Source organism: Pan paniscus, chromosome 12, assembly GCF_029289425.2.
Source record: "Pan paniscus chromosome 12, NHGRI_mPanPan1-v2.0_pri, whole genome shotgun sequence".
Taxonomy (NCBI): domain Eukaryota; kingdom Metazoa; phylum Chordata; class Mammalia; order Primates; family Hominidae; genus Pan; species Pan paniscus.
In genome coordinates, this window is record NC_073261.2 from 33,111,824 (window position 1) to 33,134,765 (window position 22,942).

A 22,942-nucleotide genomic window follows, 5' to 3' on the forward strand; every position below is an offset into this window, starting at 1 on the left:
ACATAGTGAAACCCCGTCTCTACTAAAAATACAAAAAATTAGCCGGGCATGGTGGCGGGCACCTGTATTCCCAGCTACTTGGGAGGCTGAGGTGGGAGAATTGCTTGAACCTGGGAGGCGGAAGTTGCAGTAGCCGAGATCACGCCACTGCACTCCAGCCTGGGCGACAATGCGAGACTCTGTCTCAAATGAAACAAACAAAAAACAAAAACTTGTCATCAGTAATATTATTTCTTTGAAACTCCTTTTAAAGCTTGACATCAGTGATATTACTTCATTTCTTTGAGGCTCAAACCCCTGCAAACACTATCCAGTCATTTTTGCTTTATACCTTAAGAATGCTGATATTCTTCCAATTTGATCAATTTCTAATTCCAAGGTTTGATCCTACTAATGGCCATTAGGTGAAGCCAATACCTCAAAATTTAAGGTCTCCACTACTACATGCCATATTGGGAGATATTAATTAAAAGGTAAAATGGCCATTTCCTGTTTTTAGAAGGAAGTGGAACAGTATCCACATTAAAAAAAAAAAAGCTCTGATAACCAAATTTAAATGGGAAACAAAGGGAAAACTATCAAATCCATATCCCCACTCTGTCTCCATTACTACTGTGCTCAAAAGTCCATTGGTATCTTTTCTAAGGATAATAGAGTAAAAAAGATGTCCATTGGAATCCTAAATTTGTTCCAATCTCATCTTGCTGAAAATGGTAGAATGTATTAGAGAAATACCTGACCCTCAATTTACTTTTAACAAGGCAGTAAAAATTCAGAACTCCCAGAGACAGTCATCAGCCAAAAGTTTGTCAATAGTCTCCTTTATTTCCTACTTGACATTATTTAGCAATATCACATATTGTCCACACCTATAGATTCTGTTACGTGTTTTTCCTCCAGTTGCTTTCAAAAGTCCACAGATCAAGTCTTCCCTGCCGTTTGTCTGCTCTAGGGTGAACAGAGTAATAGGGTTGTTAGTAGGTTGGGGAGGGTCTGTTTGGTAATTCAGCTTCTCGAATCTGACTTGAACTTCCAGAGGAAATTCATCTCAATTCACTGGGAATCACGGAGGACAATCTAATTCCAGACAGCCTTTCAGAACCAAGTCCTTTTCTGAGCTTCACCCTAAGCAAAGATCAAGAGAATGCAGATGCCTAGAGTCAAGGTCATCTAGTGCCTAACCTTTAATAAAATAAAAATATCGGCCGGGCACGGTGGCTTACGTCTGTAATCCCAGCACTTTGGGAGGCCAAGGCGGGCGGATCACGAGGTCAGGAGATTGAGACCATCCTGGCTAACACGGTGAAACCCCGTCTCTACTAAAAATACAAAAAATTAGCCGGGCGTGTTGGTGGGCACCTGTAGTCCCAGCTATTCGGGAGGCTGAAGCAGGAGAATGGTGTGAACCCGGGAGGCGGAGCTTGCAGTGAGCGGAGATTGTGCCACTGCACTCCAACCTGGGTGACAGAGTGAGACTCTGTCTCAAAAAAAAAAAAATAGGACTGGGCCCAGGGAAGAGAAGAGTTTTTGGAGTCAGGAGGTAAAGTTCAGCAATGGGGATCACGTTAAGGCAGACCTTAAATATTCAGATAATTTTTCACTAAATAGGGAGCTATTTTAGGTCTTGAGGAAGGCAGTGATGGGCAGGAAGGGGTCATTTGCCAAGACTGGCTTAACAGTAGTATGCAAAATATAACTGTGAGAGAGGTTCTTGGTATTAACCAACTTTCGAGGTGCTTGTTTACTTTCCTAGCTTCTAGGTGCTGGGTTCTGGCTTATTAGATGTGGACAGAAGTGATGTAAGCCTGGGTCTAAGAAAATATCCTACAAATTCCTCTAGCTTTCTCTTCCGCCCTTGTGGTGACTTTGGAAGCCAGATGTTCCAAATAATGAGGCTAGAATAAGACAGAGTGGTTCCCGTCAGGTTTTAAGGGAGACATAGCTCTCTGTGGGCTTGTTACTGTACCACAGCTTAGCACATCCCTCTTCAATAAAGCAGGAAGAACTGGAATTAGAAAGCTACTGCTGCCAGGAGTGGGAGCTGGGGATGATAAAAGTATAGGCTGGGCTGTGAATTCAGAGAAAGTATGCAAATCCAAGAGGTGTTCTGAATGGAGAGAATTTGGTAAGTAGAAAAGTAATTCACTCATATAAATATTTATTGAGCACCTATTAGCAAGGCACTGTGTGAGATACAAAGACCTGTAAGTCACACCTCCAAGTGCTTACAATCTAGTTGAGAGGATAATACATATACATAAATTATAAAACAAACAAACCATCAAGCATAATGGTAAAGAGAATAGATTTTGAAGGTGGACCTGTCTTCAAGACCTGGCATCACCTTTTACCAGCTGGTTCACCTTGGGCAAGTGATTTAATCTCTCTAAACCTCAGGGTGCTCATCTGGAGATGCAGATGGTAACAGTGCCTACTTCATATGGTTGGTGACATGATCAATTAATCTACTTCCTGTAAAACCCTTAGCTGAGTCTTTACCTCATCGCAGGTGCTCAGTAAGTGCTAGCTACTAGCAGTAGAAGTAAGAGGTCTAAAAGCTGGGACACAAGAGAACAATAAAATGCTCCAAGAGAGGGGGACTAACAGCCATCAAAACAACTGTTCTGAAAAAAAAAATAGTACTGCTCTGATATCATTCTGCCTTTCCCTCCTGTTGCAGCCTCCAGTTTCTTAAAGTGCAGTGATACCTGGGGCCTAGGTTCTCAGACAAGAGGTGTGTCTCCTCCTAACATCTATCCTATTGTCTGACAAACCTCTTCAAAATTTTGTATCTTTAGAGTCATTTCCATGGCCTCCCCTACAGTTCTATAACACAGCAGGAAGGGAGTGCTTATTAAACACTCTGGCGCAGAAGCAGGACAGGACAACGGCAGCCAGAGTGGGTAGAATGAGCAAATGGCAGCTTTAAGACAGGCGAGATCTATCTCAAATTTGTATGGAAGTTCTTGTCCTACCCAAGCTTTTGCCCAACTCAGTCTATTCCCTGTTTGGCGTAACGCCGTTGATGTTGAATAACAGAAGATTTTGAACTGAAAACTTTCCCACACACAGTGCATTCAAAGGGCTTCTCTCCCGTGTGGACACGCTGATGCCGCGTGAGCCGGCACCGCTGGCTAAAGGCTTTCCCACACTCGCTGCATTCATATGGCTTGTCTCCAGTGTGGATCTTCTGATGCTGTGTAAGGGATGAGCGGTCAAAGAAAGCTTTGCCACACTCGTTACACTGATAGCGAGGGTCCCCAGCATGAGCTTTCTGATGTCTATTCAGAGACGAGACACCATAGAAAGCTTTCCCGCACTCGTTACACTCATAAGGCTTCCTGCCAGTGTGGATTAGCTGATGGCGAGTAAGAATGCTTTTCTGGCTAAAGGCTTTCCCACACTGAAGACATTCATAAGGACTTTCTCCAGTGTGAATTCTCTGGTGTCGAGTAAGGGATGAACGGTCAAAAAAGGCTTTTCCACACTCGTTGCACTGAAAGGGTTTCTCTCCAGTGTGAATTCGCTGATGGACAGTTAGGGACGAGCGGTCAAAGAAGGCTTTTGCGCACACGCTGCACTCGTAGGGGCTCTCCCCAGTGTGTGACATCAGATGTCTGCTGAGGCTGCTCCTGTGGCTGAAGGCTTTCCCACACTCGCGGCAGTCGTAGGGCTTCTCCCCAGTGTGAGTCCTCTGATGGCGGGTGAGGGATGAGTGGTCAAAAAAGGTCTTCCCACAGTCACTGCATTCCTGGTGTCTCTCTTTAGTGAGAATTTCCCTGGACAGGGCTGACCCTCGCCGCAAGCCTTTGTCCCGGGAGAGGGATTTCTTACGAGTCTCCCCTGAAGGGCTTTGCTTTTCTGTTCCCATCCTGCCATTGGGTGTATGAACTTCAAATTTAGGACACAGAGGACTTTGCCTTCCAAGGCATTCCCTCAATGATCCTTCTGATTTTTTGTCTGAAGCATCGTGAATCTCAGGCTTAGTTTCCCAGTCTGGAACAAACAGAAAACAGATGCAGTTTTTTTCCTGGGCTAGGAAATATTACAGAAAGAAGAGATGCTCCAATGAGTCTGAAAGTAATGTATGGTCACTGCATTGCTTGCTCCCATAGATAGTCTTACACGGCAGGGAGGGACTAAGACCTGGGAGTGAAGAAGGTGGCAGGGAACAGAATGGATGGTGGACACCTCAGAAAACAGGAGAATGTCCAGTGGGAGCATGGCCAGGACAATCAGGAGAGCATGCCGAATAGACAGGATGGCACTCAATAGCAATAGCAAAGTGTGGCCGGGCATGGTGGCTCACACCTGTAATCCTAGCACTTTGGGAGGCCAAGGTGGGCGGATCACCTGAGGTCAGGAGTTCGAGACCAGCATGGCCATCATGGCGAAACCCCATCTCTACTAAAATACAAAAATTATCCAGGCATGGTAGCGGGTGCCTGTAATCCCAGCTACTTGGGAGGCTGAGGCAGGCAGAATCGCTTGAACCTGGGAGGTGGAGGTTACAGTGAGCTGAGATAGCGCCATTGCACTCCAGCCTGGGCAACAGAGTGAGACTCTGTCTCAAAAAAAAAAAAAAAGAAATAGCAAAGTGTGAGTGCACAACGTTACAGACGTGAGAAAGTAACACTTGGTGAATATAGATGAATAACACGTTAAGGTGTAGAGGGAAAAAAATGAAAGCTATTGAGTGATATACAATAAATAATAAAGCAGAAGACTTGAATTTGAGAGAAAGATGATACCTGTTATTTCCCCCATCACCCGAATAACAAAAAGCCAAACAAAATTCCATTCTGTCTTGTTCACACTCAGTTACCTAGAGAGACACTCTCTGGCCATTCTCTCTCCTCAGACCCATGAAGATCTACCATCCACGGCTTGTCCCCTCTCTTCAATTGGAAAATCACATCAGGTTGAGGAACTGGAAGGCCTGCTCAAAGAGAAAGAAACAAAGCAGGTGGCTGTGTGTGATGAAAATAATATCACTCTCCCAAAGCTCAATCCCAGCCTCTAAGACTTTTTTGTTGTTGTTGAGACAGCATCTCACTCTGTCGCCCAAGCTGGAATGCTGTGGCCTGATCTCGGCTCACTGCAACCTCCATCTCCCAGGTTCAAGTGATTCTCCTGCCTCAGCCTCCCAAGTAGCTGGAATTATAGGCGGGTGCCACCACACCTGGCTAATTTTTGTATTTTTAGTAGAGATGGGGCTTTGCCATCATGGCCACGCTGGTTTTGAACTCCTGACCTCAGGTGATCCACCTGCCGTGGCCTCCCAAAGAGCTGGGATTACAGGCATGAGCCACTGTGCCTGGCCACAGCATCTAAGTCTTTTAGAGAGAAAATGCAAAAGGCAGAACGCACAAGCCAAGAACGCAGAGTCCAAAGCAGAGGAACCTCTGGACGGAGGCCAGGACTGAGGCTATAAAAGGAGCAAGTGGCACAAGGTCAGAAGGTTGAGAGAACCCGTGTAGATTCACGTGTTTATTCTTCCCTGTGAAGTGAATGGGAAGTTCCCAGTGTTAGCACTGGTAGGATGAAGGTCATTGGCTTAGGAGAGATGAGAATGAAATTAAGTCACCTTGAGTAAAAAGTGTATCCAAACTGCCCATTTTTGTTTATTTGTTTGCCTTGAGCATTGTGCTTTCATTGAAACAAGTCTGTCCGGTGCATTCTAGGAAAATTAGAAGTGTATACAAGCAAAAAGAAAAAATCACCTTGCGTACAGTGTATTTTCTTTCTTTCTATTCAGATATCCAAAGACACCCATAAATACATTCTGTTAAAAACTGGATAATGAGGCTGGGCACAGTGGCTCCTGCCAGTAATCCCAGCACTTTGGGAGGCCGAGATGGGTGGATCACCTGAGGTCAGGAGTTCGAGACCAGCCTGGCCAACATGGTGAAACCCTGTCTCTACTAAAAATACAAAAATTAGCAGGGCATGGTGGCCCATGGCTGTAATCCCAGCTACTTGGGAGACTGAGGCACGAGAATTGCTTGAACCCTGGAGACAGAGGTTGCAGTGAGCCGAGATTGCATCACTGCACTCCAACCTAGGCAACAGAGTGAGACTCTGTCTCAAAAAAAAAAAAAACAAAAAAAACCAAACCTGGATAATGAAATGAAGCTGATTTGTAAAGCTGATTTTTTTTCACACAATAAATTTAAAATACCATTTTATTTATATCAGCACTGATCTACCTCACCATTGTAATGGCTACGGGATATGACATTGTACGGATAACATAATTTATTTAATGAATTCCCTTATGATAGAAATTTAGACCATTTTTAACATTTTGCTATTAACAAACAATAGTGTGATGAACATCTGCATACACCATGGACTGCTAGTCCTATTATTTCCTTAGGATAAATTCCCTGAAGCAAATCTATCCATTTTTGGTTATATTAAAAAATAGATCCTGGAAATAGGCTTGGGCTCTAAACTTCCCTTTTGCTGAGGCCCCAACTTGGGAAAGAGGCACTTTCTTATTGGGCCCAAGGATTGTCTACCGGGTTTTCTGTGGATTCTCTGTTGACAAAACGGCCACACCCAGCATCTCCCTGTGGCTCTCTGTCCCTGACCTCAGGGGTTCTATTTTCCTCAATATGCCATCTACTAAAGCCTGTAACAAATGCTCCTTTGATGCCTCCTGAATATTCCATTCTGTTTGGGAGACAATTGGCCTGATTAAGTTAATCTGGGGGGTGTTAGCACTTATTTTTTGACCTGCCTCGTAGGAAATCTGCAATGTGACTCCTTTTACTGCCATCTGCTGCTTATTTTAAGCCGGTTTCTCAATCTGGGCACTCTCTCAGCCTCTCGTGAAGCTCCTGAGAGGTTCTCATAACCTCCAGGAGCCCAACTTTACTTTTCACTAACACCAGAATCAGCAGTGACTCTTAACTTTCTCTTTGTCACACAAGTCTCTATAATTACAAAGTGTCTTCTGTGAGCATCTAAGACTGTACCTAAGACAAATATTCAAAATCAAACATATATCTGGTGACCTCAGAGGCACAACCCTGAATTCCGACAAGATGGCCCCCTACCCCAGCGCACACTCCTCTGGGTGAGCTGAGTTACCTAACTGGCGAATTGGGAGAACTGGGCATATGGAACTCAGCGTCTTCTGCCTGCCCCTCTGGAGCGCCAGCTCCCTGCCTCTAACAGACATTCCGCTCTGTCCCTCAGCTCTCGCTGGCCCTCCCTGAATTTTGCCGGGCAGGCTGCTGAGCGAGAGAGCCTATGGTCATCCAGCACTGCCCATGGCTGGGGAGGCATGTCTGCCCAATGCTGGGGTTCAGTATTGAGCCCGCCGTTGCTGTACTCTGATGCCACATCTTTCGACTCTTACTTTATCTCTCAGGTGGCTCAGAACTCAGCGGGGAGGAGAACGGTATTAATTCCTCAGCCCTCTCAGCCCCACATTAGCATAGTACAGACTGTACCTCCTCATGGAGACTCCCCTTACCCAATGACACAATGCTGTTATAGTTCTCCAGCATCACCTCCTTGTAGAGGTCCCTCTGTATGGGGACCAGACGACTCCACTCTTCATCTGTGAAAACCACGGCAACGTCTTCGAATGTCACTGATTCCTGAAAATACAATCACATTCTCCCTTACTCTTAATCCTTCTCTTTACTTGGACCAGATCAAAAATGTCAAAGATGACAGCCCTGGAGGACGCATGGTGGGAGGAAAGAAAAACAGTTCTGACTGAGTAGAACTTTAAAGCATTTGGGAAAAGTGGCCTCATCACCCAAGACATGAAGTTCTTGGTCAGAATCTCACACCACTATACTTACAGCTGAGCTTCTGAATATCAGACTCTTTTTTCAGACTTCTAAAAATAGCACAAAAAAATTCCTGTGTACCCTTCACCTGGCTTCCTCAACTGTCAACATTTTCCACATTTACTTTATTTTTCTGTCTCTCTCTAGATACACATTCTCCTATCTTTTTGTTAGGCCTCTTGACTAACTTGTCAACATCATGTGTCTTTAATCCTAAATATTTCAGTGTGTATTTTGTAAAAACAAGGATGTACTGTTGTTATAATCACAGTATAACTATAAAAAAAGGAGAAAATAGCATTGATCTTATACTATTATCTAATCTGCAATCTTACTCAAATTTCACCAATTGTCTTTTTTTTTTTTTACAAATCCTTAGAATAATGGTGTTGATTAGATCATCTGTAGGATCCCTCTCATTTCATTCTAATGCTCTGTGATTCTGTAAGATTGCATCTCTTTACCTTCAGTTCTAAAACCTCAGATGAGTCTCCAGTGTGTCTGCAAAAGTTCTAGGCCAGGATGCAGAATTTAAGACTCTGCCCTCGGGCAGGAATGGAGCAAGCCACACAGTCTCTAGCACAGGAGACTCTCTTCAGGGCTCTTAGCACCCCACAGAGGTGCTCTACAGTGAGTATCGCACACCCCAGCCTAGCCCCACACTCCCTGGAACACTGGAGCCTCCTCTCAGTCCACACATGAATGTACCAAAGGGACTGTCAGGACCAGAACCAGCCCACTATTCCCCAAACCTTCCAATCAGACCCTACCATTGGCTTCTAGGCAAAATCACTCACAGTGAAGGCTCCAGGAGTTGTAAGGCTGGTGACAAGCTAATGGGCACATGCTCACAGCAAGAAAAGGTCACTAAAGGATACCTCAAGTCAAATAGGAAAGAAATACTCCCTGTGGAGTCCTTCATCTGCCTGGCTGGGTCTGCTCAAAGAGGCTCCAGGATAGAGAAAGAAAAGTGGTTACATTCTGGAGATGAATGGAGTATTTCGGGAACACAAAAGTCCACCTCACCTGGCATCTGGTGGTCGGAGACACAGCAGCCATTCTCTCCTGTGTGCTCTCCTTGTGGACAAGGGCAGAGTCCTAATGAGGCAGAAGTGGAGGGTGAGAAAGAAGGTAGTAGAAAGACCAGTCCTGTCGCATAGTCTTTTGACCCATGAAGCACATACCAGGGGGATATGTCATCCTCAATACCTTACAAAAGGGGGTCTAAGTAAAGCAAGGCCAGGAACAATCCCAGACCACCCCAGAATTAGAGCCAACAACCATGGAACTGTGAATTAGACCACAATGTGGTGGTGGTTTTTACCACGATGCTAGAGGCAGAGTTCTATTCCTGAGAGTCAAGAACTATGTAAGATTCACACAGTACGTAAAAATTCACATTCAATATTGCCCTGAATGATTACTGGGCAAAAGCCATTAGCAATTTTATAAATGACTACATGGACAAGACATATCAAAGACAATCCAGTCTCTTCAAAGGAAAAATACCCCACTCATAGCCCTTGCTAAAGGAGCATCCCTTGGGCAGCCAGGTTTTGTACCATGTGACCCTGTGTCTTATTCCCGGAGCCACACTGATTAGGCCACAGGTGGGTAATGCATACATGACTAGTAGATTGAGATGTGATCTGGCTTGAAAAGGTGACATCCTTCCTTGGGAATGTGAACTAAGAAATGTCAGGACAAGTGGGTGACGAGCTGAAAGGATATCATGAAAGGACGTCCTGAAGTAGCCACAAGGATCGGGGAACCAAAGTTACCAGCAGCAGAACCCATGGGCACATGGGAGGTACAAGGTAGAGAAAAGGTCATAATAGACCACGGGACCAGAGGCAGGCAGGGGGAAGCCCAGCGCAGTCCCATCAGCGGTGAAACACTGACGCAAAGACCTAATTCCTGGGGAAGCCCTCACCTCACCTAGCACCACCCATGGGCTCCAATTTCCATGCAAACCATCCTTATTTATTCATAGATTGCCATAATACTCTAACTGTCTTGGGCTCTGTGCAAGATCTTATCACTAATTCCCTTTACTGGGATTAGCTAAGTCTCAGTTTTTCACAATCAAGAGTCTAATTAAAACAACAGACCAGGCACGGTGGCGCATGTCTGTAATCCCAACACTTTGGAAGGCCGAGGTGGAAGGATCACTTGAGGCCAGGAGTTCTCAAGACCAGCCTGGGCAACATAGCAAGACCTCTGTCTCTATAAAAATAAAAAAATATAAAAATAAAACAAGAGCATTAAATCCCACATTTCTGGGATTTATGGTGGCTGGGAGATGGTGTGGTCCTGGTGAGGAGGAGGAAAAGGCATATTTGTGGTGCACTGACCATTCTCCAACAGTCAAGGGGATATGGTCACTGCTTCTTGTGACTCATTCATTCATCCTTCTATTCAACCAGCATTTATTCAGCACCAACTACTTATATCAAGCACAGAAAAACTGTCAGATAGTGTCTTTGTCCTCCAGAAGCTATAGCTTAGCACAGAGAACAAACAAGTAAATGAGATAATATTTCACTCCAGGATGCATTAAGAGCAGCAAAGCGATATGCACAGCAATCCATGAGAGCACCTCAGAGGCTCACCTAACCCAGCAGGGAGGGATGGAAGGAGGAACTCTGCAGCTTTCTTGACAGGAGTGGGATCTAAGCTAAGTTTTCATTTGTGGGAGGAGCTAGAACATTCTAAATCTTGAGAAAAAAACCTCAAGTTTTTCAAAAAGAAGGAGGCAGGTCTTTACATGGAAAGGATTAACAACAAAAATTAGCTTAGAATGGTAGAAGTCTAGGCTGTGAGCAGTGCTGTGGGGAAGATGAGGGAAAAGAGGTAGGCAGAGGCCAGTTTCATCGAGGAGAGCTTTGCATGGCCCTTTCTCCACAGGCATGGAGATTACTGAAGGATTTGGGTGTGGACATGTCATCACATCTGTGCTTTAAAAAATCACTGTGACTTATAGCAAGGGCCTTGAAACATACTGTTTGACCCAGCAATTCTCTCCTAGGAATTTATACTAGGAAATAAGTAATGATATATGATATATACACAGCTTTTTATGACTCATCATTAACACTAACCCTTATTGACAGCTATGTTCCAGGGCACTTCCTAAGCACTTTATATGTATTATCTCATTTAATCTTTTCAATAAGGCAGCAAAAATTTGAAATACCTTAAACATCTGGAGACTTGGTTAAATAATTTATGGCCCAGTCCATACATACAATGGAACACTATTAAACATCATCTTGGCCTGGCACGGTGGCTCACGCCTGTAATCCCAGCACTTTGGGAGGCCGAGACATGCGGATCATGAGGTCAAGAGATGGAGACCATCCTGGCCAAAATGGTGAAACCCAGTCTCTACTAACAATACAAAAAAATTAGCTGGGCGTGGTGGCGTGTGCCTGTAGTCCCAGCTACTTGGGAGGCTGAGGCAGGAGAATTGGTTGACCCTGGGAGGCGGAGGTTGCAGTGAGCCAAGATCGTGCCACTGCACTCCAGCCTGGCGACAGAGCAAGACTCCATCTCAAACAAACCAAACCAAAACAAAAAAACCCATCATCTTAATAACAACTAGCATTATTGAGTATTTTCTATTTGCCAGGTACTGTGCTAAGTGCTTTTTATAAGGCTAATTTAACTCCATCCTCATAAATCAATAAGGTAGGCACTATTTTACAGATTAGGAAATTAAGGCTTTGTAAGAATCTGAGGTAGAACTTGAAACCATGTCTGCCTGGGAGGTTTTAACTTTCATGCTACTACGATTTATTTTCATGAAAAGATAGCCACATCAATTACAGACCAATAGACTAGAACAGAAAATCCCAAAACATAACCAAACATTAGGGAAGCCTGATGTATGACTGAGGTGGCATTACAAGTCACTGGGGAGAAGGTCACTAGTGATAAACTGCAAACAACTTCAATGTCCATTAATCAGATAAGGATTTGTGAATATATATACATTATCTCATATATGAATATTATATATGAATATATGTGTATTATACATTATATATGAATATTATACATTATCTCATGTTAACAGAGATAAATTGCAAAAACATAATTACTGGGCAAAAAATAAGTTATAGAATGACTTACTGTATAATATTTACATAAAATTTAAAAACAGGTAGATAATACCTACAAAAATCTATTAACACATGGGACAATAAGCACCAAATGTGTACATATCTGAGAAGAAAGGGAAATAAGACTGGGGAAGGATATCCAGGATACTTCAGCTTTATCTGTAATGCTTTGTTTCTCACACACACAAAAAAAAATCAACAACTGAAAAAAAACCACAAAGAACGGCCGGGCGCAGTGGCTCACACCTGTAATCCCAGCACTTTGGGAGACCGAGGCGTGTGGATCACTTGAGGTTAGGAGTTTGAGACCAGCTTGGCCAACATGGTGAAATCCCGTCTCTACTAAAAATACAAAAATTAGCCAGGCATGATGGCACGTGGCTGTAGTGCCAGCTACCCTGGAGGCTGAGGCAGGAGAATTGCTTGAACCCAGAAGGCAGAGGTTGCAGTGAGCTGAGCTCACGCCACTGCACTCCAGCCTGGGTGACAGAGTGAGACTCCATCTAAAAAAAAAAAAAAAAAAAAAAAACCACAAAGAAATTCAAAACACTTGAAGAATGCACACTTTTAAAATTACATATTTGTACATGCACATTATGTATAGAAAAAGGAAAAACACATATTAAAATGTAAATGAAATTTGAGTGGTGAGTTATAAGTTATTTTTATTTTCTTACCATTCTTCATATATTTTTTTCAACAAGAGTAAGTCCTTATTTTGGTGTACAGAAAAAAATAACAGGAAGGAAAGAAGGGTGGTGTGCAGAAAAGTTATAGCAGACCTGAGACTGCTATTCCTAGAAAGTTCCGCTTGCATGCTGGCCCTTCGCTGGCAGCTGGAAACTTCGATTTTGAGAGGGTTCCCCAGTTCCCTAAGAGATAACGGTGGTCTACTATGCCTAAACTATTTGTGCAAACAATGTCGTTTATGGTGAACATGTGCTCTCCTATTGGAGGGTCTGGAATTTTGGTATGTGTTAGGCAGACGGGGGCTATGTGACTAGCCCTCAATAAAAAACATGGGCTCTGAGTCTCCAATGAGCTTCCTTGAGCAGAGACATCACACTTGTTGCTGCATTTTCGTTGCTGGGTGAAGGAGTGTGCTCCATGTGACACCCACATGGGAGAAAGAGAATAGAAGCAAGCCTATATACGGATTCCTCTACCCGGCTTGTCTTTTCCCCTTATGATCTGGCTGCCTATCCTTGCAGGGTCATCATCATACTCTTAGCCAGAAGTACAACTACGGGTCGAGTCTTGAGTCCTTCTAGTGAATCCCTGAACCTGGGGTGATCCTGGGGACCCCAACACAGGTGGCCACACCACACTGAGTGGCTGTGGTGTGATGGGATTACAGGAAGGAAAGAATGGAGGTGAGTAGACCATTGAGGAGAGTGTTATAATTAAATAAGAAAGATGACAAACTGAATGAAAGCTGTGAAAGCAGAAATGTTGGAAACTGCTGTCAAGCTATTAAGAACAGACAGGCTGGGCGCGGTGGCTCACGCCTGTAATCTCAGCACTTTGGGAGGCCGAGGCGGGTGGATCACGAGGTCAGGAGTTCAAGACCAGCCTGGCCAAGATGGTGAAACCCTGTTTCTACTAAAAATACAAAAATTAGCCAGGCACCGTGGCGGGCACCTGTAATCCCAGCTACTTGGGAGGCTGAGGCAGGAGAATCGCTCAAACCCGGGAGGCAAAGGTTGCAGTGAGCCGAGATCACACCACTGCACTCTAGCCTGGGTGACAGAGCAAGACTCTGAGTTGGGGGAAAAAAAAAAAAAAAAGAAGAAGAAGAAAAACAGACAATACACTGGCTGGAAGAAGAGGCTGAAGGTGATGAGGGCAAAGATGACGCCCGGGTTACCAATGCGGCATGGATAACGATGCCGTTCATGGAGATAAGGTACAGAGAAGGACTGAAGGGAAAACCAATGAGTACAGTTTTGGACATTCAGAATTTGAGCCGACCCCACATCTTTGAATAAGAAAACTCAGATGACTCTGGCTCCCACTGGCCAGATAAATAATAAAAATCACTAGCGCTAAATAAAATAATTTGAACTTTGAAGGACTATGAGTTTCATATTCAAAATAGAAAAGTTAATATAAAATATGCCATAAAAGTTGTAATACAAGGAAGGCAATGTTTAAAACTTTACTTACATAAAAAGGTACTTTTTTCTATTAATTGTATGACTATTCATAAAGTATAGATGTACCCTCGGGATAGATACTTGTATCTACTCATATAAGTATGTAAAAAGAAATTTGGAATGGGAATAAACCAGGTAATTCTAGATACAGAACTACATACCCCAAACAGGGAGGACTAATCAGTACTGGGGCCACACGTAAGTATCAAGTAGAAAGAGAAATGGGCTCTACTAACAATGAACCAACCTCTGCTTCCAAAGAACTTCATCCTTTCTCCCTTAGGATATGTCTCCCTACAGCTAGACTTATGAATCAAACACAAAAATAAGGAAGAATTAAGTTTTCAAAAATGTCAAAAGACCAGATCAATAGATATTTACTGGTCTGTTTGGTAGCATTTAACTCTATTCTATAACAGGTCTATCATATTCTTGGATATTTGGGGATTTTCTGTTCTAGTCTATTGGTCTGTTACCTATGCTATCTTTTCATGAAAATAAATCATTATAGCTTAGAGTTAAAAGTTGCCAGACAGCTCAGGGTTATTTAACAATGGGTTCACACTGGCCAAGCAAAATTTTAAAAGAATATTACCTTGAGGGTGAATACCAGTTTGCAAAAACTACGTGAAAAGCAAAAACTTATTGGAAAAACAAGTTTAGCTAAGTATAAGCAAAAACTAATAAACAAAAAACACCCCCAACCTAACGGGGAGAGATTAGGGTTTGAATCTTGCTGGGAGGAGGCAGATATAAACACAAACAGAAACAAAGACATGTCAATTGATAACCAGAGCATGCAACGTGTGTTGTCTAAAAGTATTCTTTTCCTTTTTGGTCTGTTAAGATTCGTCCATCACAAGAGGGTATCCAAATATTACCCTTAGGCCCTAGAAATAAGTCAAAATTAGCATTTAGAGATACAGGAAAGTGTAGTCATTGGGAGTACAGGCTCTGGAGACAGACTGCCTGAAATCAAAATCCACCTCTGCCTCTTCCTACCGGTGCTACCTCAGGAAAGTTTCTTAACCTGTCTCAGTCTGCCTGTTTGCAAAACTGGAATAACGGAAGTAATATCTCTTGCAGTTATCTTGATGCTTAAATAGGGTAATACATGTAACACATTTAGAATAATGTGCTAAGTAAAGTTAGTATAAGCTAATGTAATGTAATAAGTAATGTTATAATTCTAGGAAGGTAGACATACTGAAAATATTAATTACACTGAGTTGTTGCATTTTTTTGTTTTTTTTGAGACAGGGTATCGCTCTGTCTCCCGGGTTGGAGTGCAATGACATTATCTCGGCTCACTGCAACCTCTGCCTCCCCAGTTCAAGCGATTCTCCTGCCTCAGCCTCCTGAGTAGCTGGGATTATAGGTGCCTGCCACCATGCCTGGCTAATTTTTGTATTTTTGTAGAGGGTTTCACCATCTTGGCCGGGCAGGTCTTGAACTCCTGACCTCAGGTGATCTCCCCACCTTGGCATCCCAAAGTGCTGAGATTATAGGCATGAGCCACTGTGCCTGGCCGAGTTGCTGCTATTTTAGAGTAGGTTTAAATGTAAGTGCAGTAATAACTTTGGAGTCAAAGTATTTCTATATGTTTGTCTAAAGCACTGGAGCTTTTTGAACAAATCAAACCATATCCAAAACTGCAGTCGAAACTGCTCAGTGTTAAATGTTTAAAGACAATTTTCAAAGTTTTGTTTATTAGATTACAACTTTAATTAAACTGAGCATTGAACGAATTACAAATGGTGGTGAACATATAAGCTCCCCAGTTATTAAACAACCAGTGGATATTCCCAAAGTGCTCCTCATCCATAGACTTCTCTCCCCATTAGGTTTAGACTCCACCAGCAGTCACTTCAGTAAGCTCACTGACACTGAAGACTTCTCAAATCCACCAAACTCACAGGGAGTTACTGCTAGCCAAGAACCACCTCCACTTCTGTGTTCTCTTTTCCTATCCCTGGATCTCAGAGTATCACTGGAGAAAATGTCCCCTAAATTCAGTCTATATCTTCAAACGAGCCCTTGACATCGTCCAGAAAGCTTTTACTGCTCCCATCTTAGCTACATGGCTATTCCAAACCTCCATGGGTACCATTCAATTTCCGCATAACTTTTGTCTTCTACCACACCAAAGATTCCCAGGAATGAGTTTCAAGGGAAGCAGGTTTATATGGTAGAAAGCATTCCACAAGCATGGAATTATTAACCATGAAGCCTTGGATGAGTTACTTAAGCCAACAGTTGTTTACCACCTAACTCACAGCATAGTTATAAATGGTGAGACCATTAATATAAAGCATTTATCATACGGTTCATTCAACAAATAAAGTTCTCTTCCTTTCTACTGCCCAATGCAATCCATCCACTCATCCCACTATTCGATGAATATGTACCAAGTAGCTGTTATGTGCTAGGGCAGCGAGATGTGTGAGGTCAACAAGACAGAAATGTCTGTCTCCAGGACTTTACCTTTGTGTCCTATACCCTGGGTTCCACTGTTTTTCACATTGCTTCCTCTCAGAATTTGTCCCTGCACTTCCCAGTATTTTTTTTTTTTTTTTTTTTTTTTGAGACGGAGTCTGGCTCTGTCGCCCAGGCTGGAGTGCAATGGCACGATCTTGGCTCACTGCAACCTCTGCCTCCCAGGTTCAAGCGATTCTCCTGCCTCAGCCTCCTGAGTAGCTGGGACTACAGGCGCGCGCCACCATGCCCAGCTAATTTTTGTATTTTCAGTAGAGACAGAGTTTCACCATTTTGGCCAGGATGGTTTCAATCTCTTGACCTCATGATCTGCCTGCCTCAGCCTCCCACAGTGCTGGGATTACAGACATGAGCCACAGCGCCCAGCCCCCAGTCTTTTTTTTTTTTTCCAGCATTTTCCACCCCAGTAGCACTTTCTTTCAACATCTTCAAAGACATACAAGCCTCCTCTACCTGAAACTATTTTCACTGAATCCCATGACCTCCTTTTAGCAAAGCAGTTCTCATTTAGGTTGTCCTTTCATGATCAAACTTTTTGGAGAATAATAACCTACTGACTCCACACTGTTACCACTTACTCTTCTCCAGTCCCTGTTTTTCAGCTTTTGCCCCTCACACACCTGAAATGGCATGCTTGAAAACTACTTTTTTTTTTTTTTTTGAGACGGAATTTCACTCTTGCCGCCCAGGCTGAAGAGCAATGGCATCATCTCGGCTCACTGCAACCTCCACCTCTCGGGCTCAAGTGATTCTCCCACCTCAGCCTCCCAAGTAGCTGGGATTACAGGCACCCGCCATCATGCCCTGCTAATTTTTGTATTTTTGTAGAGACGGGGTTTCACCATGTTGGCCAGGCTGGTCTTGAACTCCTGACGACAAGTGATCTGCCCACCTCGGCTTCCCAAAGTGCTGGGATTACAGGCATGAGCTACCGCACCTGGCCTACCAATGCATTTCTGATCCTATTATCTCTACTTCTTTCTTTTTTTTTTTGAGACGGAGTCTCGCTCTGTCACCCAGGCTGGAGTGCAGTGGCGCAATCTTGGCTCACTGCAAGCTCCGCCTGCCGGGTTCATGCCATTCTCCTGCCTCAGCCTCCCGAGTAGCTGGGACTACAGGCGCCCGCCACCACGCCCGGCTAATTTTTTGTATTTTTTTAGTAGAGACGGGGTTTCACCGTGTTAGCCAGGATGGTCTCGATCTCCTGACCTCGTGATCCGCCCGCCTCAGCCTCCCAACGTGCTGGGATTACAGGCGTGAGCCACTGTGCCCGGCCATATTATCTATTTCTCTGTAGCTTTTCACTGTTCGGACAAGCTTCTGCTTATTCAAGTGGTTACTGTAACTGCTATGATACTGCACTAGCTTTTCTTCCAACCACTAAAATTGCTGTCTTTCTGTGACTCTTTTTCCCCACTTTTGCCCTGGAAACATGGATGCTGCCCATAGCTCAGTCTTTGTACTTTCTTCGTTTTTGCCATCCCTCAGAAAGTCCATCCACATTCAGGGCTCCATTTTCAAACTCTACAGATGTCCATGTCCTGTAATTGTATTGTAATTTTACAATACAACTGTATTGCATTCTTCCAGACTCATCCTGCATTTCCAAATGACTGCAAACCTTGAATCAGGCGTTCCACCATCACCTCAAAACTATCTTCCTTTAGGCAATTCCACACATCAACGCCTCTTCCTGGCTTTACATTTGTATCAGATGTTTTATTGTTCTCCCAGGTGTCCCAAATTCAAACTCTTACCTCACTCTCTTTCCTCCCAAATCTAGTCACCAGGCCCTTTTGACTCTTCTTTTGCAGTGTCATCTGTATCCTTCCCTTTCACTACCACCACCATAATTCAAGTCCACAACATCTTACTTCAAAACTACCATACATTCCTAAGTAGCTCTCTGCTACTGGTCCTTTCCCCTCTCTAGTCCTGAATGTGACCTCTAGAATAACTGTCTCCAAATAGTTTCATTCGTGTCAGTCCCTGGATCACACCTATATAAGCCACCTTGCCTACTGAGTCTTGTCCTGATTCTCTGAGTCCCGGGCCCTGGCTCCCAGCGTACCTTTTCTTCAACCTTGTCTACCACTGTTCCTGCATTTCTGTAAAAACTATCTCCAGCTCAAATCTGCCTAACGCTTAGCTGCTTCTTTCGTGGTTTTTGTTTTGTTGTTGTTGTTTTTCTTTCACGTCAAATCCCACCTCCTCCATGAAGCCCTCCAGCACTCGTGCGGAGGCCCAGGGCAGGGAGCTAAATGAGGCAATCTGAGGCGCTGTCTGGCAAAGACGGAGCGGCAGCATCCTAGATTTGGTGTCAATTCCACCCACGTTCATTAAGCACCCATTATGGGAAGAAGAAACGGGAGAGGCGGAGGAAGACTCCAAACCTCCAACCTTAAAGTCCGGGACCGACATACAATGGGTGCCCAGACCCCACGGGACACACGCACACACGGGGGTGGGTGCACAACTTTCCGTCCGCACCGAGACGTCGCGACACACGCTCTGCAGGCTGGCCTCGCCCGTGTCACCCCGTTTTGCTCCCACAGCACCTCCCCAAAGTTCTAATGTCCCCTCTCTCAGCTGCTGCGCTCACTCCGCTCCTTGAAGACACACACCCACAACCCTCACCTCCGGCACAGAGTGCTCGGGACCCGGGAAGACGGCGCCTCTTCAGGTCGGGAAACCAACGCGCCTGCGCAAAGGGTCCTGGCGACTGCGCTCCCAATCAATGCGGGGCCTTCGCAAGGACTTCATCTCCCAGAAGTCTCGGCGCCCGGTGCGCTTTAATATGACGTCCGAAAATCTGTGCAAACGCCGGCTTCCCGTGGCTGAACAGGATCCAAAATGGCAGCGCGGTCGCCTTAGCTGGGAGAGCGAGCCGTTGTGGATGTTTGGGAGATTTATGGTCACCCTGAAGTACTGCCTGCCTCTAGTGTCGCGTCCCTCCAGTATCCGATGGGAGCGTCGTCCGCAGGGAATGTGTCTCTCTGATCCTGGTGCCTCGTGTCCAGCCCTGGGGAAGACCGAGACGAAATCGAGTCAGCTGGCGTTGGGAGAGGGCTTATTTCCGCTTCCGCTTGCCCACTTTCAGGAATTTGATTCTGAGAACAGGGCTGCGGTTCCAGGCAGGGTTTGTACACATATTTGCGTTGGAAGGAGAGAGGAGCCTAGGACACATATGTATTAACTGTGCAGCTGGTCCGACTCCCGACAGCTTCAGCGCACACCAGCCGGCCTTGGAGTTGCTGGAACGGCCCTGGCTGCAAGCTGGAATCACCCGGAGAGCTTTCGACATTGATGCCTCAGGCCCAGCTGTGGAGCGACAGTTTGAAAAGAGCTGCAGGTGACTATAATGTGCAGCTAAAGCTAGGAATCACTGAGCTACATCTCAGGGAAGACTGAAAATTACAAAGAATATGATAAAATCTTACTTCAGGAACAAAGCTACGTTTTTCCAGGTTAATTTATTAGTGGTTTGGGTTTTTTTAAAGTTTTTTGTGGGTACACAGTAGGTGTGAACATTTATGGGCCACCTGAGATATTTTGACACAGGCATGCAATACGTAATAATCTCATCAGGACAAATGGGATATCCATCACCTCAAGCATTTATCCTTTGTGTTACAAACGATCCAGTTATATTCTTTTAGTTACTTTAAAATATACAATATTATTGGCTGTAATTACTCTGATGTGCTATCAAATACTAGTTATACTATTTCTTATTCTATTTTTTGTACCCATTAACTATCCCCACTTCCCCACCCCACCAACCCTTCCCAGTCTGTTAACCATCCTTCTACTCTCCATCTCCATAAGACTACACTTTCATTCAAAAAATCCAAATTGCTCACCATAAGCAAGGCACAGTTACAAATATGAGTAAGTTACTGCCCCAAATGAACTCTTGGTCCAATGGAAAAAATCAGAATGTAAAATCACAATAGAGGCAGTATGTTCTATAATTATGTCACATTCAACATACTATGAGAGTACAATGGAGGAAGCTATTAACTATGGCCGGGAAAGGTGGGAAAGGATTCCTTTCACTGGTATACTTAAATACTTAAGAAAAAAAAAGTGTGATCTAAACAGCGAATAGTACATGCAAAGGCATAGTCTAGAGGATAAAAGTGAAAAGAATTAGTAGCAAAATGAATGCCTTGTGGATGAGGTTTAGGGGCCAATAACTATCTTGAGGTAAGGCCAGGTCGTGGCTGCCTTTGTGTTGTACTAAGGGGTTTGGACCTTCCTAGGAGATTAGAGCTTGATTAAAGTCACAACATCCACAAGAGAAATACTTTTTTTTGTTGTTGTTCCCTTCTGTGTGGTGGTTTTTATTATTTAGCCTTATACTGAGGGTGGAAACTGGGGTCCTGAAAGTGTTTCCTTCTAGAATATTCCCCACCCACTGGCAGGCCCTAGGCTTTGTCTTTACTGCTTCCAGGTAGCTGCCAAAGCGGAAGTTTATGTGCTCTAGGATTTAGCAGTCTAAAAGTCAGGTTTGTTGCTCGATTCTCAGAATTCTAGCTCTCACTTTCTTTATTTTTTGAGACAGGCTCTGGCTGTGTCAGCCAGGCCAGAATGCAGTGGCATGCTCTCAGCTCACTGCAACCTCCACCTCCTGGGCTCACGTAGTCCTCCCATCTCAGCTTCAAGAGTAGCTGGGACTACAGGCATGCATCACCATGTCTGGCTACTTTTTGTATTTTTTTGTAGACATGGGGTTTTACCATGTTGCCCAGGCTGGTTTCAAACTCGGGCTCAAGCAATCCACCCTCTTCGGCCTCCCAGAGTGCTAGGATTATAGGCATGAGCCACTGCACCTGGCCCATTTCACTTTATTTTTTAAAATGTTTACAAATTCCTCACTTTCATGCCTGCTCATCAGTGTGTTTATAAAGATGTTTGCAATTTTTCAGCATTTTTAGTTTTTTTATTAAGAGGGCTGTTTAGGCCATCTAATCGGCCATGTTACTGGGAAGATTAAGAGAATTTTAACTGATATTCTCAAAAGAGTTAGGAGCATATGGAAGCTAAGCAGCCAAGAAGTGACATACATCCATCTTTTTAGAGTAAAACAGGTATCTCTTGGGCCCAGAAGCTTGTAGGCTCTGCCAAATTGCAGGATGTTATGGCCATCTGATGCTGTTTAACCACTCCAAACTTAGTGGCTGAAAACAACAATTTTATTAGGCCAACATGTTCTGTGGGTCGGGAACTTGGATGGGCACAACAGGGATGGGCACACAGGGATATCATTTGGATATCCTCTCCAAATCTCATGTTGAGATGTAAACCGCAGTGTTGGAGATGGGGCCTGGTGGGAGGTATTTGGGTGATGGGGGCAGATCCCTCATGGCTTGGTGCTGTCCTTGCAATAGTGAGTACTCCTGAGATCTGGTTGTTTACGTGTGTGACACCTTCCTGCCCTCCCCAACTCTGTTTTGTTCCTGCTTTCACCATGCAAAGTGCAAACTCCCACTTCACCTTCCACAGTGAGTGAAAGCTCCCTGAGGCCTCCCCAGTAGCCAAACAGATGCCGTAGCCATGCTTCCTGTACAACCAGCAGAACCAAGAGCCAAGGAAACCTCTTTTCTTTATAAATTACCCAGTTTCAGGTATTTCTTTATAGCAGTGCAAAATGGCCTAACACAGCTCGTTTCTGCTTCACAATTTCTGGATCCTCAATTGGGAGGACTATATCTGGCACCCAGATTGGCACCCGTGGCTAGGCTCAGCTGGGACTGTTTGCCAGCGTCCCCGCATGTAGCCTCTCTTTGTGCTTGGACTTCCTCACAACATGGTGGCCTCGGGGCAGTCAGGCTTCTTGCACCTCATTTCAGGGCTCTAAGAGGGTCCCAGTGAGCAAGACAGAAGCTGCATGGCTTTTTTTATTTATTTATTTATTTTGGAGACGGTTTCGCTCTTGTTGCCCGAGCTGGAGTGCAATGGCACGATCTCGGCTCACCACAACCTCCGCATCCCGAGTTCAAGTGATTCTTCTGCCTCAGCCTCCCGAGTACCTGGGATTACAGGCGTGTGCCACCATGCCCAGCTAATTGTGTATTTTTAGTAGAGACAGGTTTTCTCCATGTTGGTCAGGCTGGTCTCCCGACCTCAGGTGATCCGCCCACCTCGGCCTCCCAAAGTGCTGGGATTACAGGCATGAGCCACTGCGCCCGGCCAAGAAGCCAGTTTTCGTTTCTTTTTTTTTTTTTTTTTTTTTTTTTGAGATGGAGTCTTGCTCTGTCACCCAGGCTGGAGTGCAGTGTTGCAACCTCGGCCCACTGCAGCCTCTGCCTCCTGGGTTCCAGAGATTTTCGTGCCTCAGCCTCCTAGGTAG

General features: G+C 44.5%; 1 protein-coding gene across 2 annotated transcripts; it reads right to left on the reverse strand.

Moving 5' to 3' along the window:
- Positions 1–804: 804 nt before the first annotated feature.
- Positions 805–19,632, reverse strand: ZNF2 (zinc finger protein 2). 2 transcript variants are annotated; one of them, XM_008956372.5, is made up of 5 exons: positions 19,225–19,632; positions 8,838–8,909; positions 7,487–7,613; positions 4,826–4,939; positions 805–3,996 (listed from the first exon to the last, which is right to left on the reverse strand). In XM_008956372.5, exons 2-5 carry the CDS (start codon positions 8,868–8,870, stop codon positions 2,993–2,995), a joined length of 1,278 nt encoding a protein of 425 aa, XP_008954620.1. In that variant the 5' UTR covers positions 8,871–8,909; positions 19,225–19,632; the 3' UTR covers positions 805–2,992. The 2 variants fall into 2 exon arrangements, with proteins under 2 accessions (XP_008954620.1, XP_008954621.1); XM_008956373.6 differs by lacking the exon at positions 19,225–19,632 and having other exon boundaries at positions 7,524–7,613; positions 8,838–8,884.
- Between the last annotated feature and the right edge of the window lie 3,310 nt (positions 19,633–22,942).

What these genes read in the sequence shown, in the direction of transcription:
- ZNF2 (XM_008956372.5), bottom strand. Translation starts at nt 8,870, where the DNA reads ATGGCTGCTGTGTCTCCGACCACCAGATGCCAG. An exon ending in TAACAGCATTGTGTCATTGG is followed by an intron (nt 4,940 to 7,486) that starts GTAAGGGGAGTC and finishes CTCTTTGAGCAG; the next exon opens with GCCTTCCAGTTCCTCAACCT. An exon ending in GCCAGAGAGTGTCTCTCTAG is followed by an intron (nt 3,997 to 4,825) that starts GTAACTGAGTGT and finishes TGTTTGTTCCAG; the next exon opens with ACTGGGAAACTAAGCCTGAG.